The 18,906-nt window shown below is 39.2% G+C and overlaps 1 protein-coding gene across 1 annotated transcript in view; it reads right to left on the reverse strand.

The window, feature by feature from the left end:
* Nucleotides 1-18,906, reverse strand: part of CFAP300 (cilia and flagella associated protein 300) — a 59,920-nt gene that overhangs the window by 4,708 nt on the left and 36,306 nt on the right. Inside the window, exon 5 of the mRNA XM_007946024.1 lies at nt 13,199-13,371. Coding sequence (XP_007944215.1) covers nt 13,199-13,371 — 173 coding nt within the window. The remainder of the gene's footprint in view (nt 1-13,198; nt 13,372-18,906) is intronic.

Consider the following 18,906-nt stretch of genomic DNA (forward strand, 5'->3'; position numbering starts at 1 on the left):
AGGGGGAGGCCTTCAAAGAGATGGATTGACACGGTGGCTGCCATGATGGGCTCAAGTATAGCAGGGATTGTGGGGCTGGCACGGGATCGGGCAGTGTTTCGTTCTGCTGTGCATGGGGTCGCTATGAGTCGGAAACGACTCGACGGCACTTAACAACAACAACAACAAAAGTCTAATTGAGGTAGAAGAAAGCACACTAAACTAAAAAATGAATCAACCTAAATTAAAATGTTAGCTCTGCCCTTGATTTCCTATTTTACTTTCAAACCTCAAAACCAAACTTATGCTGACCCATTGAATTTCGACTCATTGTGACCCTACCTTATAGGACAGAGTAGAACTGCCCCGTAGGGTTACCACAGCTATAAATCTTTATGGAAGCAGATTGCCCCTTCCTTCTCCCATGAAGCAGCTGGTAAGTTTGAATTGACCTTTCAGTTAGCTGCTGAGCACTTTAACCACTGTGTTACCAAGGATCCTTCAGACAAGATTAACCTTTGAAAATCTCAGTTTTTTCATATGTAAACTGGGCATAATGTATTTTTTTTAAAAGATGATATAAGAATTGAGATGCTGCTTGAACAATTTCTCTCAGAAAGATCAGCACAAGGCCCATCCCCATGAAGCGGAGGTTAAAGATTTCCCAAATGTCCAAAGTACCATGCCACTCCATCATTTCAGACACTGACTCCTTTTCCTTCTCCCAGTAATTTCACCCATCTTAGGGTTCTGTATTTCACTCTAACACCTCACAGACTCCCAGACGCCCAAGGGATCGTCTCACGTAGTAGTGGTGGAGGCTGGCAGGCTGGCGAGTCCCAGGTCCATGAGTGGGTCTGGAGGATCCTCTCAATTCTCAGGGTTTGATGAACCGCGATCAGCAGATCAGATGACGGCTGCTGTCCCAAATCCAGGGGTGAGATGAGGATGAGCCAAAACACAGAACTAGAGCAAGAGGAGGGTGAACCTTCCCAGGAGATTTGTAGGTATACCTTCAAGGAAGCTAAGGGTGGTAATTTGAATTATACCCTCCAGCAAGGCGGGGATCAAGATACATTCCTCCTGTGTTGCTCCAACAGAAATAACCCAAGTGGATGGCTTTATCAGCAGCTGAGGGCAAATCCCACCACAGAGCCAATTGCTAGTCATGACAGGGAACGACTACTACCAGCTACCCAGCCAAGTTGACACCTGACCACACCACCCAAAACAGGCATGGAAATAGGATTTACAATACATCACAGAATGGAGGACAATGGCTAGAAGGGCCACATCAAGCAAGTCATTGCAGATCCATATCTGAACCCATCCCAAAGAAAGGTGATCCAACAGAATGTGAAAAGTATTGAACAATATCATTAATATCACACTGAAGTAAAATTTTGCTGAAGATAATTAGAAAATGGTTCTAGTAGTATATTGGCAGGGAACTTCCAGAAATGCAAGGTGGATCCAGAAGAGGATGCAGAATGAGGGATATCATTGCTGGTATCAGATGGATTGTGGTTGAAAAGAAATAATACCAGACAGATGTTTAGTTGTGCTTTATTGACTATGCAAAAGCATTTGACTCTGTGGACCATAACAAATTATGGATAACATTGCAAAGAAAGGGAATATCAGAACACTTAATTATGTTCATGAGAAACCTGTACATAGACCAGGAAGCTGTTATTCGAACAGAAGAAGGGGATACTGCATGGTTTAAAACCAGGAAGGGTGTGTGTCAGGGTCGTATCCTTTTACCATACTGATTCAATCTGTGGGAGCTCTGGTGATGTAGTGCCCAAGGCATTTGACTACTAACCAGAAGGCTGGTGGTTCAAACCCTTGGAAGGAAGACTGGGCAATTACTTCTGTAGAGATACAGCTTCAGAAACCCAAGGAGGGGTCGCTATGAGTCGGGATTGACTCGATAGCAGTGAATTTTTTTTTTTTTATTAAATCTGTATGATTAGTAAATAATCTGAGAAGCTAAATTATGTGAAGAAGAATATGGCATCAGGATTGGAGGAAGAGTTATTAACAATCTGCAATATGCAGACAACACAACCTTGCTTGCTGAAAGTGAAGATAATTTAAAGTATTTACTGATGAAGTTTAAAGACACAGTATACAGTATGGATTACACCTCAACATAAAGAAAATTAAAATCCTTACAACTGGACCAATAAGCAGCATCATGATTAATGGAGAAAAGACTGAAGTTGTCAAAGATTTCATATTACTTGGAACCACAATCAACACTCATGGAAGCAGCAGTTCAGAAATTAGACATTGTACTGCACTGAGTAAATCTGCTGCAAAAGACCTCTTTAAAGTGTTGAAGAGCAAAGATATCACTTTGAAAACTAAGGTGTGCCTAAGCCATGTTGTTGTTGTTAGGCAATGTCAAGTTGTCTCCAACTAATAGTGGCCCTGTGCACAGCATCTTTAATGGATGAAGGTTGAAGAATACAGTGTGCAGTATGGATTATGTCCCAATATAAAGAAAACAAAAATCCTCATAACTGGACCAATGAGCAGCATCCCAATAATGGAGAGAAGATAGGCTGTCAAAGAATTCACTTTGCTTGGTTCTACAATCGATGCCAATGGAAGCAGCAGTCAGGATATTAGACAACGTGTAGCATTGGGAAGGTCAACCACAAAGGAACTGTTTCAAGTGCTGAGGAGCAAGGATGTCTCCTTGAGGACTACGGTGCACCTGACACAAGCCATGATATTTCCAATCGCCCCGTATGCATGTGAGAGCTGGACAATGAATAAGGAAGACCGAAGAAGAGTTGATGCTTTTGAGTTGTGGTGCTGGCGAAGAATGCTGAAAGTACCATGGACTGCTAAAAGAACTAACAGATCTGTCCTGGAGGAAGTGCACCCAAAATGCTCCCTGGAAGCAAGAATGGCCAGACTTCATCTCACCTATTTTGGTCACGTTGTCAGAAGGGACCATTCCCTGGAGAAGGATGTCATGCTTGGTAGGGTGGAGGGTCGATGAAAGAGGGGGAGGCCTTCAATGAGATGCACTGAAATGGTGTCTGCGATGATGGGCTCAAGTATAGCAGGGATCATGGAGCTAGTGCGGGATCGGGCAGTGTTTTGTTCTGCTGTGCATGGGGTCACTATGAGTCGGAAATGACTCGATGGCACTTAACAACAACAACAACATGCACAGCAGAACGTAACACTGCCCAGTCTTGTGCCAGCCTCATGATCCTTACTATATCTGAGCCCAATGTTGCAGCCACTGTGTCTATTCATATCACTGAGGGCCTTCCCCTTCTTCGTTGACCCTCCACTTTACCAAGCATGATATTCTTCTCCAGGGAATGGTTCCTTCTGTCAATATAACCAATGTAGGTCAGACAAAGACTGGCCATTTTCCCTTCCAAGGGGCATTCTGGCTGCACTTCCTCCAGGACAGATTTGTTAGTCCTTTTAGCTGACTGTGTTACTCTTAGCATTCTACTCCAACACCACAATTCAAAAGTATCAACTCTTCTTTGGTCTTGCTTATTCATTGTCCAGCTCTTACATGCATAAGAAGCAATTGAAAATACCATGGCTTGGGTTAAGCTCACCTTAGTCTTCAAGGAGACATCTTTACTCTTCATCACTTGAAAGAGGTCTTTTGTAGCAGATCTGCCCAATGTAATATAATAGGTCGTCTGATGTCCTGACTGCTACTTCCATTGGTGTTGATTGTAGAACCAAGTAATAAGAAACCCTTGACAACTTCAATCTTTTCTCCATCCACTGTGAAGCTGTTTATTGGACCAGTTGTGAGGGCTTTTGTTTTCTTTATACTGAGGTGTAATCCATACTGCAACCTGTAGTCTTTAATCTTCGTCAGTAAGTGCTTCAAGTCATCCTCACTTTCAGCAAGCAAAGTTGTGTCATCTGCATATCGCAGGTTGTTAATCAGTCTTCCTTCAATCCTGATACCACGTTCTTCTTCATATCATCTAGTTTCTCAGATTATTTGCTCAGCATACAAGTTGAATAAGTATGGTGAAAGGATACAACCTTGATGACCTCCCTTCTTGATTTTGAACCATGCAGTATCCCCTTGTTCTGTTTGAATGACAGCCTCCTGATCTATGTATAGGTTCCTCTTGAGTACAATCAAGTGTTTCAGAATTCCCATTCTTTTCATGTTATCCAAAATTTGTTATGATTCACACAATCAAATGCTTTTGCATAGTCAATAAAACATAAGTAAACATCTTTCTGGTATTCTTTCCTTTCAGCTAAGATCCATCTGACATCCCTTGTTCCATGTCCTCTTCTGAATCCAGCTTGCATATCTGGAAGTTCTCTGTCAATATACTGCTACAACCATTTTTGAATTGACTTCATTAAGATTATACTTGCATGTGATATTAATAATATTGTTCGATAATTTCCACATTCTGTGGGATCACCTTTCTTTGGAATGAGTACAAATATGGATCTCTTCCAGTTAGTTGGCCAGGTAGCTATCTTTCAAATCTATTGGCATAACTGAATGAGTGCCTCCAGCATGGCATGTTTGTTGAAACATCTCAGTGGGTATTCTGTCAATTCCTGGAGCCTTGTCCTTTGCCAAGTCCTTCAGTGCAGCTTCAACTTCTTCCTTCAATACCATCACTTCTTGATCATATGGCACCTCCTGAAATGGATGAACATCAACCAATTCTTTTTGGTACAGTTACTCTGTGTATTCCTTCCATCTTCTTTTGATGCTTCCTGCATCATTCAATATTTTGCCCATAGAATCTTTCAAATTGCAACTTGAGGCTTAAATTTTTTCCTCAGTTCTTTCAACTTGAGAAATGCTGAGCATGTTCTTCCCTTTTGGTTTTCTAACTCTAGGCTTTTGCACATTTCATTAGAGTAACTGGCTTTGTCTGCTTGAGTTGCTCTTTGACATCTTCTGTTCAGCTCTTTCATCTTGTCATTTCTTCCATTTGCTTTAGCTAGTCTCCACTCAAGGGCAAGTTTCAGAGTCTCTTCTGACATCCATTTGGTCTTTACTTTCTTTCCTGTCTTTTTAATAACCTCTTGCTTTCTTCATGGATGATGTTCTTGATGCCATCCTACAATTCCTCTGGTTTTCGGTCATCAGTGTTTAATGTATCATATCTATGCTTTAAATACTCTCTAAATTCAGGAGGTATATTAATTATCAAGGTCATATTTTGGCTCTCCTCCTTGGAAGGAAAATGGGGCAATCTACTTCCGTAGTGATACTGCCTCTTGGAAACCCTAGGAGGGGTCGTTATGAGTCAGGTCTGACTCGACGGCACATAACAACAACAACAACATTTTGGCTCTCATGGACTTGTTTTAATTGTCTTCCAACTTCAACTTGAACATGCATATGAGTAGTTGATGGTCTGTTCCACAATCAGCTCCTGGCCTTGTTTTTGCCAAAGATACTGAACCTCTCCATTGCCTCTTGCCACACAGATGTAGTCAATCTGATTCCTGTGTATTCCATCTGATGAAGTACACGTGTATAGTTGTCACTTATGTTGTTGCAAAAAGGTATTTGGAATGAGTAAGTCATTGGTCTTGCAAAATTCTGTAACATGATTTACAGCATTATTTCTATCTCCAATGCCATATTTTCCAACTAAGGTAACTCTTCTTTGTTTCCAACTTTTGCATTCCAATCACCAGTGATAATCAATACATCTTGATTGCATGTTCAGTCAATTTCAGACTGCAGAAGTTGGTAGAAATCTTAAATTTCCTCATCTTTGGCTTTGGTTGTTGGTGCGTAAATTTGAATAATAGTAGTATTACCTGGTTTTCCTTGTAGGCATATGGATATTTTCCTACCACTGACAGCATTGTACTTCAGGACAGATCTTCAGATCTTGAAACACTCTTTGTGATGATGAATACCACACCATTCCTCTTCAATTTGTCATTCCCAGCATAGTAGATCTTATGGTTATCTAATTCATAATGGCCCAAAACAGTCCATTTCAGTTCACTAATGCCTAGGATATCAATCTTTATGTGTTCCATTTCATTTTTAACAACTTCTAATTTTCCTAGATTCATACTTCATAACATTCCATGTTCCAATTATTAATGAATGTTTGTATCTGTTTCTACTCATTTTGAGTTGTGCCACATCAGCCAATGGATGTCCCAAAAGGTTTACTCTATCCATATCATTGAGGTCATCTCTACTCTGAGGAGTCAGCTCTTCCACAGTCAAATTTTGAGTGCCTTCCAACCTGCTGGGCTCATCTTCCTGCACTATATTGGACAATGTTTCAGTGCTATTCATAAAGTTTTCCAGTAATATATCAGACTGTGTTTCACTAATATTCATAAGGTTTTCACTGGCCAATTGTTTGAGAAGTGGATGGCCTCTTCCTTGTTCAGAGTCTATCTTAGCCCAGAAGCTCTGCTGAAACCTGCCCACCTTGGGTAACCCTGTTGGCATTTTGCAACATGGTGGCAGAGCCTCCAGCCTCAGAGCAACATGTAAGCCATCACAGGATGATAAACTGACAGACAAGTTCATCTCCCTTAGTTGTTCCTAACCCCTCTGCACCTGTCTACTTTGGACAATGGCCTTAAAACAGAACCACCTACAAGCTAAAAGCACAGCACCTAACCCAAGTTCTGATATTTCAATTGACTCATATGCATGGGAAAGCTGGGTAATGAATAAGAAAGAAGAATTGATACTTTTGAGTTACAGTGTTGGTGAAGAATACTGAAAGTAACATGGACTGTCAGAAGAATGAACAAGTATGTCCTAGAAAAGTCCAGATGGAACACTCCTTAGAAGGGAGAATGGCCAGACTCCCTCTCACCTACTTGGATCATGTTGTCAGACAGGGCCATTCCCCGGAGAAGGATATCATGCTTGGTAAAGTAGACTTCTGGTCAGTGAAAAAAAGGGAAGACTCTCAATGAGATCGACTGACACAGTGGCTGCAATGATAGGCTCAAGTACAGAAAGGATTACGAGGATGGTACAGGACGAGGCAGTGTTTCATTCTGTTGTGTACAGAGTTGCTATGAGTCGGAGCTGACTTTACGGCATATAACAACAACATACACTTATGATCTGTGCACTATTTGTTGTTGCCATCAACTTGATTCTGACTCATGGTGACTTCATGTGTGTCAGAGTAGAATTATGCTCCATAGTGTTTTTAATGGCTGACATTTTTTGGAAAGAGATTGCCTAGCCTTTCTTCTGAGGTACCTCTGGGTGGACCTGAACCTCCAACCTTTTGGTTAGCAGCTGAGTGCATCAACCATTTGTACCACCCAGGGACTCTGTGCACTAGACTAGGTATAAATTATCCCTCAATGTAAAAAATCAAAAAAGAAAAAGAAACCATGTAAAAGCTTACGCTTATCAAATAAGTTTAGAGAAAATTTTACCATTTGATACTTCATTTAATAATTATTTACCACATATAATAAATATAAGGAGCTCTGGTAGCACAGTGCCTAAGGCATGTGACTGCTAACCAGAAGGCTGGTGGTTCAAACTCACCAGCCAGTCCACAGAAGGAAGACTGGATAATCTACTTCTGTAAAGATTTACTGACTGCGAAACCCAATGGGGGTCACTACGAACTGGAATCGACTTGATGGCAGTGGGTTTGGTTTTGGTTTATAACAAGTGTATTATTTAAAAAGGAAAGAAACTACCATTTGTACTTCACTAAAAGTTGTTTCCTAATAAAAATAAATCATATTAATCTACTCTACTACCTCTACTACCTCTGATCCTATATTACTGTTTTTATCTATCTCTAAAATAATTTGTCTAATTTTTTATAAGCAAAGCAAAACACAATATTACTTGTCCTATATTTCTTAAAAGAGCTCAGGTGGTGTGATGCTGAAGGCATCTGACTGCTAACTAGAAGGTTGGGGTTCAAACCCACCAGCTACGCAGCAGAAGGAAGATGGGGCAATCTACTTCCATAAAGATTTACAGCCTTGGAAACCCAATGGGGGTGGGTCACTATGAGTCAGAATTGACTTGATGACAATGGGTTTGTTTTTCATATTTCTTAAGAAAAAAACAAATGGAAAATGCTGTTCATCAGTGCCCTAGGCTGTTCCACTAATAACTGCATTATACTTGATCTTTGTCAGGCACTCACTCACTCTCCAGATAAGCTTTTTAAGGATGCTGGAACTAATTTCCATATAGTTCTAATAGCGTGATTATATTAAATGGCTTAGAAAAAAATAATGCAAGGAATGTTTTTTCATCAGTACAAATTTCTGAAGGTCAGTCCAATATTGACTCCAAACGTCAGGATATACAGACCATGCTAGATTATTACTAATTTTAACAAGGATCCCACTGTTTAATTAGCATCTTGAAAGGCATAATCTAAGCCTCTTAGTTCAAATTATATAATTTCACACCTAGAGCATATATGTAGTTTGGGGAACCTTTCCAAAAACTTTGCCAATAGCATTGGTTTAATGCCTAAAGTGGAAAAGACACAAGCACCATAGTTTTACTATGGAATTATTTCTGCATACACCTTTCTGAAATAATCAATTGATGATTAGCTCTCTGATGATTTAAAGGAATCATAATATCTTTGAAAAGAAGGCATTTTCCAAAATATTTAAAGGATATATTTCATAGAACCTACTGTACTAGGTTGCTATGAGTCAGAATTGATATAATTTTTTTTTTTTTTTTTTTTTAATTGTACTAGGCAAGGAAGAAAATAGAACACAGTTAGCCTTTTGCTTCAGCCAGGGACTACTAGGATCACACTCTGTAGTACCTTCTCAACGTTTTCAAATATTAGGAATGGATGTCTTTGCTAGAATAGGCTAGTGATGACATTAATTTGCAAGGGCCAGTTAGACACTGTAAAGCAGGTTTTGTAGGTATAATTAGAAAGAGACCAGATTTTTTTTTTCTGAAGCATGTAAAATCATTCAAAATTGAAGTATAGAAATAGAAAAAAACAACCTTCTGAGTAAACTGGCCCGTAAAAATGACTTGATTAGATATGTAGTTCAGAATTCTGAATAAATTACTGAAGATTCTTCAAGTTTCACCTACACTTATGCTATACCTACTTTTCACTTATTCAACATTTTATTGGGGAGGGGAGACACAGTGCTGAAGTCAGCGCACAGTCCCTGACTGTCACATAATATGAATTGCGCATTATGACCTGGTCTTTGGAACCTTACCATGCAGTAAAGTAGGTATACTTACATGTTCCTTGACAACTGCTCTACTGATCTATTCTATATCCTTAGCATTAAATGCCAGGGTCTTAACCAGGTAACACAGCATCTGAACCACATCAACACGAGCTGACTAAAATTAGAAATACCACATGAAGGGCATGTGATAAGCAATCCAGCACAGTTTTTGTGGTACTCTGTGGCCATTTAATCCATTCAACTGTTTTGTGCTGGCACTGAAACCATCTTAAATAAGTAAATATTTATTCTAATTATAATTGTCTATTGAAGCTGCTTTGGGAACACAATTTCATATTACCCTCATTCAACAAAGAAATCCATAAACATGCTTAAGCTTGGATGATCTAAAGAGCTATTTAATAGTTTCTGAAGAAAAGTATTGCTGCAGTTAGGTTGGTCTCTTTTCATCTCCCCTAGAATAACAACTTGTAATGCACTGCCCCTAAACCAAGAACAAGCTGCCCCCTCTTTGTCAGACACCCCATGGATTCCATTCCATGAAGACTTTCCTAACACCCACATCGACAACTTCCTGTTTTGAATTTTTGGTGTATTTATATAATAGCATAAAGATCTGTAAACAATTACTTATAAAAAACCTGAACATTTGATTATAGAAAAGACTTTACTTTCTAAATTTTATTTATATGAGATCTCAAACAATTACTTTACTATTGTTTAGTATGTTAATTTGTTCTAATTTTCTTGTCTGTTAGTTTCAAATTTTCTTGTCTGATGCACCTCATACAACCTCTTTAGAGCTTGGCAGAGTTCTGTATGTGATATCAACTGGTTGCCTGACTGGTAGGCACATTGGTTAAAGTGCTAGATACTAACCAAAAGGGCGGCGGTTCAAAGCCAGCAGCTACTTCTCAGGAGAAAGATGTGGCAATCTGCTTCTGTAAAATTTAAAGCTCTAGAAACCTTATGGGGCAGTTCTACTGCCCTACACAGTAGCTGTGTATCAGAACTGAGTTGATGGCAATGGGTTTGGGTTTGGTTGCCTGACTAAGTGATTCTATGGAGACGATTCCTATTCCTTTTGTTAAGATGTCATGCATTCGGTCATTCATTCTATTAATGGTCATTACTCTTGTAATTACACTTTTTCTTAGCCTTGAAAATTGTAGAAGAGAATCACAGGTGAGAACACAGGGAAGGAAATGTTGGGGAAAACAGCAATTTCTTTAATGTTTAGGTCCCAAAGTTATTTCTATTTCAAATATCTCCCAGTAGAATCTCCTACTCCATGTCTTCTTTGTCCTTCAGAATAGCCCATGGGAGTGAGGAATTCCATAGGTTCATGTGGCACAGCACACTGTGGTGGTGCCGGTGGGGCTTATGTGTGTGTCTAGGGTATAGTGAGGAGTGCAAAAGCAGTCTAGTATGTTTTCATGACATACATGATGACAGTATATCTGATAAAGATATATTTATGTTCTTTATAACATTCTAACATATCTTCTCTGACAATCTTTATCTAGTGACACAATAACCTTTTCATCAAAATTAAAGACAGATTATAGAAATATTCTTGATTTTAAAACATGTCAAAAAATAACTAAATAATACAGTTTGTCTTGATATGTGACACATGTGTGAAATAGATATGAGAATTGAAAGGTGGAGTATAAGTGCAGCAATAATCAAGTCAGAGGAGAAGCTAATTCTGTTACTTTTCTATTAAAATAAAATTACATACCTATGCAGGCACTTTAAAAAATCCAGTAAGGAGAGGTTTCTAACAAAGCTGAAGGCTGGACTCCATTTTTGCTGTTCACTGCTTATTCTGATCTGACTTTTGAAAGTTAGCTAGATAGCAAACCTCAGAAAGCCTGTAGGCTCCCCATCTCTCCCTTCCTCTCACAATTTACTCCCAGGAAAAATAATCACTTAGGCTGGCCCCAGAAATATCCATAGATTAACAAGACTTTAACAAATTCAAACTTTATAATTAACAAAACAATGCTCATAGGATCCTGGACCTGTCTGGTGTCTCTTACAGCACTATTTCATACATTTCAACCAACTGGGATTTTTTTCTTGTAAATTCCTGGATTTTCTGTACTTCAACTCTGTGGAGGATTTGTCTCATCAGAGTACTTTTGTGAATCCTCACAAAATGCTGCCTGATATAGGTCAGTCTATTCCTTCAAAAAAACTCTTCCCTTTTATTTTAATATAAATAGATGCCAATTTGTTTTTTGACATACCTAATCATTTTGATGTTTTGTTCATTTCTCCTTTGATTATAAAAATAATTAAGAATCTTCACAGTTGAAAAACACAACCAACCAATATTCACTTCAATTAAAATCAGAGATTTGTAAAGTTTTTATCCTCATTTAATCTTTAAGAAGAAAAGAAACCCCAGTAGAACATTTAAAACAAACCCAATCACTTAAAACCAAACTCACTGCCACTGAGCTGATTCTGACTCATGGCGACCCCCCACTGGGTTTCTGAGGCAGTGAATCTTTATGGAAGTAGCCTGCCCCATCTTGCTTCCAAGGAGTGGCTGGTGAGTTTGAGTAGCGAACCTTCTAGTTAGCAGTCAAATGCCTTAGGCACCATTCCTTGGAAACTAGAATGGCCAGACTTCTCACCTACTTTGGTCATGTAGTCAGAAGGGACCACTTCTCCTGGCTACCACTGTCAATCAACTGGAAAGGGATCAGTACAGGAGATCCTGAGTAGAGTGGGAGAACAATATGGAACAAAACTCAAAATCACTAAAAAAAAAAGACCAGGTTTACTGCTCTGATAGAGCCTGGTAAGACTCTTGAGGCTATGGCCCCTAGTTTCCCTTCAGGTCTGGAACTGAACTTACTCCTGTGGCTTCCAGCCAAACAATAGACAGGCATAGGGTGAACATTTACATCGGACAGATACACTCCTTAGAATGATCAATCATGGGAGAACAGAAGGGCAGTATTTGCAAAGGAAGACAAATCAGGGGGCAGGAATGACAGGAAAGGACACAGGGGAGAGGTTACACAAGGGGAGGAAGTGGGAAAAGAGCATTGTGGGGAATTGCAGTTAATGTCATGAAACAAAATGTATATGAACTGTTGTAAGGAAAATGAATTTGCTCTGTAAACTTTCACCCAAGTAACAACTGAAAAAAAAAAAAAGATGATGATGACGAAAGGACTACTCCCTGGAGAAGGTTATCATGCTTAGCAAAGTGGAGGGTCAGTGAGAAAGGGGAAGACCCTCACCAAGACAGACTGACACAGTGGCTGCAGTGATGGGCTCAGGTATAGCAAGGATTGTGAGGACAGCGTGTGACCAGGCTGTGTTATACACAGGGTTGCTATGAGTCAGAGTTGACTCCACGGCACCTAACAACAACAACAAATCACTTTGGGGTTATTTTTGAAATTTTATTATATATTTTACATATGTGTGTGTGTGTATTTACTACTTGGGAGGGGATGCACTGCTATAGAGTCGACTCTGACTCATAGTGACCCTCATTGAGTTTATAAGGCTGTAAATCTTTATGGAAGTAGATTGCCTCATCTTCCTCCCAAGGAGCAGCTGATAGGTTTGAACAGCTGACCTTCTGGTTTGCAGCCAAATGCCTTACCCACTGTACTACCAAATCTCTACCAGTCAAGCAAATTCAAACATCCTGAGGAATTTCTTGTGTTTCCTTGAGATTTCAAAGGAGGCCTGTGAAAAAAAGGAAGGTCTGGAAGATGGCAGTTACTAATAAGGATGGAATGGGTGACACATCTTAATTAGGAAATAAAGAGAAGAGGCAGATGAAGAATAAAGGGACTGAAGGCTGAAAGAAGTCAGGGAAATCTAGAAACTTCCCAGCCTGAAAGAAAAAGAAGAGGGTATGCAGAAAGCCAAGGTGGTATTACTTTTATACACTTTGGTTGTTACCATAACTGGAAACCAACAGTTTAGTCCCATTACATAATTCACTCAATTAACCAGAGATTGACACATTGTGATCTAGCAACATTACCTCACCAGATCCTTGTAGATAAGTTTTGTTGTCTCCAGATACGGATTAAGCACATCTTCATATTGACAAAGGGCTCCACCAAGGCAAAGGTGTTTGAAAAGACAAAACAGGAACTCTTCTCTATCTGTTTGGCTGAACACTTCATATTTTTCTGAGTCTTCCATTAGCAAAACCTATATAAAATAATAAATTCCTCTAAATGTAATATAGTTGGAGGTACTAATTTATATGTTTTCAAAAGTCTTTCAATTATTTATTTAAAATAAACTTAAGAGTTATTTTGAAAAACAAACCTGAGGCAACTGGAGACTGATGTGTGAGATTTACATTTACTTCCACTAAATTTTGTCATTAGGAGCTCTGGTAGCATAGTGCGTAAAGCACTTGACTGCTAACCAGAAGGCTGGTGGTTCAAACCCACCAGCCACTCCTCGGAAGGAAGGTTGGGCAGTCTACTCCTGTAGTGATACTACCTCGGAAACCCAAGGAGGGGTCGCTGTCAATCAGATCTGACTTGACAGCACATAACAACAATAACATTTCATCATTAGGTACTAATATTCAATATAGCAAAATTTAAAATACATCTGCTAAATCTTTCTTTCTTCTACTTTATGTTCTAGTTTACATTTTTTATTAATTGTTTAGTGCTATTGCATTTTTAAGGAGCTCTGGTGGTATAGTGGTTAAGGCATTTGTCTGCTAACCAAAAGGTCACTGATTTGAACCTACTAGCTGCTCCATGGAAGAAAGATGAGGCGGTTGGCTTCTGTAAAGATTTATAGCCTTGGAAATCCATGGGGGTGACTATGAGTTGGAATCTACTCACTGGCAGTGAGTTTGGTTTTGATTGCGTTTTGAGTATAAAGTCACTGCAAGTCTTATTTGGAAATAAATTAGGAATATAAATAAATAGGGAAATTTCTCCATCAAATAAGGTCTCTCTTCTCTGCTTCCATCCAGAGGCTAAACACAAACAGTCATTTTCTAAGCCCTCTGATCTTACAGTGTTGGGATTACTCCTTTTCTTACTCCCACAGTTACTCCATTTTGAACCAATCAGGTAACAGGAGCCTCATACCCCTATGTCCCCCTGCTTCTTCACTAATAAATAATATCACCTTACACTGAGTGGTGCAAATGATTAATGAACTCAGCTGTTAACCTAAAGCTTGATGATTTGCGTCTATCTGGGCACTTCAGAAGAAAGGTCTGGGGATCTACTTCTGAAACATCAGTCACTGAAAAATTCTGTGGAGCAGAGTTCTACTCTGACACACATGCAGTAACAATGAGTCGACTTGGATGGGAAATGTCAACCTTAATGACATGATGGAGTAAAGCTTTCAGGACCTTCATTTGCTGATGGGGCACAACTCAAAATGGGAAGAAACAGCCAAACGCAACCATTAATAATCACAATGTGGAATATATGAAGTATGAACCTAGGAAAATGGAAAGTTGTCAAAAACGAAATAGAACACATAAATATCTATGTCCTAGGCATTAGTGAGCTGAAACGGATGGGTATTGGACAATTTGAATCAGATAATCATATGGTATACTATGCCAGGAATGAAAAATTAAAGAAGAATGGTGTTGCATTCATTTAAAAAAAAAAAAACATTTCAAGATCTATCCTGAAGTACAATGGTGTGATAGGATAATATCCATACACCTACAAGGAATACCAGTTAATACTATGATTATGATTTCATAATTTATGTACCAATCACTAAAGCCAATGATAAACAAATTGAAAATTTTTATTAACTTCTGAGTCTGAAATTGACCAAATATTCAGTCAAGGTGTATTGACTATTACTGGTGATTGGAATGCAAAAGTTGGAAACAAAGAAGCAGCATCAATAATTGGAAAATATGGCCATGGTGACAGAAATTATGCTGGAGATCACATGACAGAATTTTGCAAGACCAATGACTTGTTCATTGCAAATACCTTTTTTCAATAATATAAACAGTGACTATACATGAGGATTTCCCCAGATGAAATACACAGGAATCAAATCAATTACTTCTGTGGAAAGAAGCAGTGGAGAAGCTAAATATCATCAGTCAAAACAAAACAAAGAGTGGACTGTGGAAGAGACCATCAATTGCTCATATGCAAGTTCAAGTTGAAGATGAAGAAAGTTAGAACAAGTTCCAAATATGACCTTAACTATATCCCACTGAAATTGGAGACCATCTGAAGAGCAGATGTGATGCACTGAAAACCAATGACCAAAGACCAGATGAGTTATAGGATGTTATCAAGAACATCATATACAAAGAAAGAAAAAGGTCATTAAAAAGACAGGAAAGGAAGACAAAATGGATATCAGAAGAAACTCTGAAAATTGTCTTGAATGGAGAGTAGCTAAAGCAAATGGATAAAATGATGACATGAAAGAGCTGAACAGAAGATTTTAAAGGGCAGCTTGAGAAGATAAAGTAAAATATTATAATGACATGTGCAAAGACCTGGAGTTAGAAAACCAAAAGAGAAGAACACACTCAGCATCTCTCAAGCTCAAAGAACTGAAGAAAAAATTCCAGTCTCAAGTTGCAATACTGAAGGATTCTACAGCCAAAATGAGATGGAAGGAATACACAGAGTCATTGTACCAAAAAGAACTGCTTGATGTTCAGCCATTTCAGGAGGTAGCATATGATCAAGAACCACTGGTATTGAAGGAAGAAGTCCAAACTGCACAGAAGGAATTGAGAAAAACAAGGCTACAGGAATTGATGGAATACTCATTGAGATGTTTCAACAAACAGATGCAGAGCTAGAGGCACTTACGCCAAGAAATTTGGAAGACAGCTACCTGGCCAACTGACTGGAAGAGATCCATGTCTGTGCCCATTCTAAAGAAAGGTGATCCAACAGAATGTGGAAAACATCAAACAATATCATTACTATCACATGCAAGTACAATTTTGCTGAAGATAATTCAAAAAGGTAGCAGCAGGATATTGACAGAGAACTACAAGAAATTCAAGCCAGATTCAGAAGAGGCCATAGAACAAGTGATACAACCTTTGATGGCTGAAAATAAAGAATACCACAAAGATGTTTACCTGTTTTTTTATTGACTATGAAAAGGCATTTGACTGTGTGTATCAGAAAAAATTACAGGTAAAATTGTGAAGAATGGGAATCCTAAAATACTTAATTATGCTCATAAGGAACCTGTGCATAGACTAAGAAGCTGTTGTTTGAACAGAACAAGGGGAGTTTGCATGGTTTAAAATCAGTAAGTGTGTGTGTCAGGGTTGTATCCTTCCACCATACTTATTCAATCTGTATGCTGAGCAAATAATCTGATAAACTGGACTATACGAAGAAAAACATGGCTTTAGGATTGGAGGAAGACTCATTAACAACTTGCTATATGCAGATGAAAGGAGCTCTGGTGGCCTAAGGCATTTGACTGCTAACTAGAAGGCTGGTAGTTCAAACCCACCAGCCACCTTGTGGAAGACAGACTGGGAGATCTACTTCTGTAAAGATATACTGCCTTGAAAATACAAAGGGGGTCACTATGAGTTGGAATCCACTCAATGGAAGTGAGTTTTTTTTCTCTGTATATGCAAATAACACAACCTTGCTTGCTGAAAGTGAAGATGTCTTGAAGCACTTACTGATGAAGATCAAAGACTACAGTCTTCAGTACGGATTACACCTCAACATAAAGAAAACCAAAATCCTCACAACTGGACCAATAAGCAACATCATGATAAATGGAGAAAAGACTGAACTTGTTAGGGATTTCATTGCACTTGGATCCACAATCGTGGAAGCAGCAATCAAGAAATCAGATGTTGTACTGCAACAGCAAAAAGATGGAAACAACTAGGTCCCCATCAATGGAAGAATATATAAGCAAACTATGGTATATACACACAATGGAATACTATGCAAACCTAAAGAATAATGTAGAATCTACAAAACACCACATAATGTGGATAAACTTGGAGGACATTATGCTGAGTGAAATAAATCAATCACAGAAGGACAAATATTATATTAGTCCATTATTGTAAAAGTCAAGGAAAGGTTTATCTATGGAAGGAAATTTTCTTTGTTGGTTACCAGGGGTGGGAGGGGAGGGGAGGGAACACTGTTAGACAGGTAGAGGACAATATTGATTTGGGTTAAGAGAAGGGTAATGTACCAAATGTTGAGTGATCAACATGGTGGCATTGAGGAAGAGGAAGACATAGAGAGGCACATGGGAGGCACAGACAACAAAGATGAACCCTTTTGCACATACACTATTGCATTGTCAGTGAAGGCAAACATGGGTATATGGGTGGATAGATGGGTGGACAGGCTGAATTATCAGGTATGTCTATGAAGTGGAGAGTGTACCCAAGACCTTGTGTAGGGTTGGCAGACAATGGCCCTATAATTGTATTTGTATGATCTGTAAGAATTCCCAGGTGTATAGTAGAGCTGACAAGGGACAAGGTTGTAGCCATTTTTTGGTCACAGCCAACTACCCAGAGGGACTGAGTAGTTGAACCGGTGGGCTCAGGACCATGGTCACAGGGGATATCAAGCTCAATTGGCATAACATACTACACAAAACATTGTTCCACCTCCTACTTTGGCAAGTAGTGACTGGGATCTTAAAAGCTTGTAGGCAGCCATCTAGATGCAATGATGGGTCTCTCCTCGTCCAGAGCAAAGAAGAATGAAGAAAACCAAAGATTCATGGAAACAATTAGTCCTAGAGACTGGCAGACCATGTGATCCTCAGCCTATATGACTATGAGACCAGAAGAACTAGATGGTGCCTGGCTACCACTGTCAACCACTTGGAGGGGGATCTATGTAGGAGATCCTGGATAGAGAGGCAGGACAATGTGGAACAAAACTCAAAATCATTTGGAAAAAAAAAAAAAAGTGGAGACCAGGTTTGCTGGTCTGATAGAGCCTGGTGGAACCACTAAGACTATGGCCCCTAGCTGCCCTTCAGGTCTGGAATTGAATCCACACCTGTGGCTTCTAGCCAAGCAAAAGACAGGCATATGAGTTGAAACATTTACCTGAGGTAGACACACTCCTTGGAGAGAACAATCATGGGAGAAAGAAGAGCTGCTTATGCACAGGGAAACAGCTCAGCGGCAGGAGTGCATGGAGGGATGGACACAGGGAAGAGGTAACTATTGGGAAGAAGCAGGAGGAGAGCTGTTACATTGGGGTAAATTGCAGTCAATGTCATGAGACAAAGTGTACAAGAACTGCTGTATGGAAAGTAAATTTGCTCTGTAAATTTTCACCGAAATCACAAAAGAAAGAAAGAAAGAAAGAATCTGCAGAACACCGCATAATATGGATGAACTTGGGGGACATGATGCTGAGTGAAATAAGTCAATCACAGAACAACAAATACTGTATTAGTTCATTATTGTAGAAAGTCCAAGAAAGGTTTATATGTGGAAGGAAACTTTCTTTGTTGGTTACCAGGGGTGGGAAGGGAGGGGAGGGAACACTGCAAAAATAAAAATAAAAAAATAAATGGAATGCAAAACTGAAAAAAAATAAAAAGAAATCAGATGTTGTTTTGCAATGGGCAAACCTGCTGCAAAAGACCTCTTTAACTAAAATGGTACAACCATTGTGGAAAGCAGTATGGCGATTCCTTCAAAAGTTGGAAATACAAATACCATTTGACCCAGCCATCCCATTACTAGGT

This window comes from Orycteropus afer, unplaced genomic scaffold (genome assembly GCF_000298275.1).
Source record: "Orycteropus afer afer isolate SDZICR_OR568_19922 unplaced genomic scaffold, OryAfe1.0 scaffold00147, whole genome shotgun sequence".
Classification (NCBI taxonomy): Eukaryota; Metazoa; Chordata; class Mammalia; order Tubulidentata; family Orycteropodidae; genus Orycteropus; species Orycteropus afer.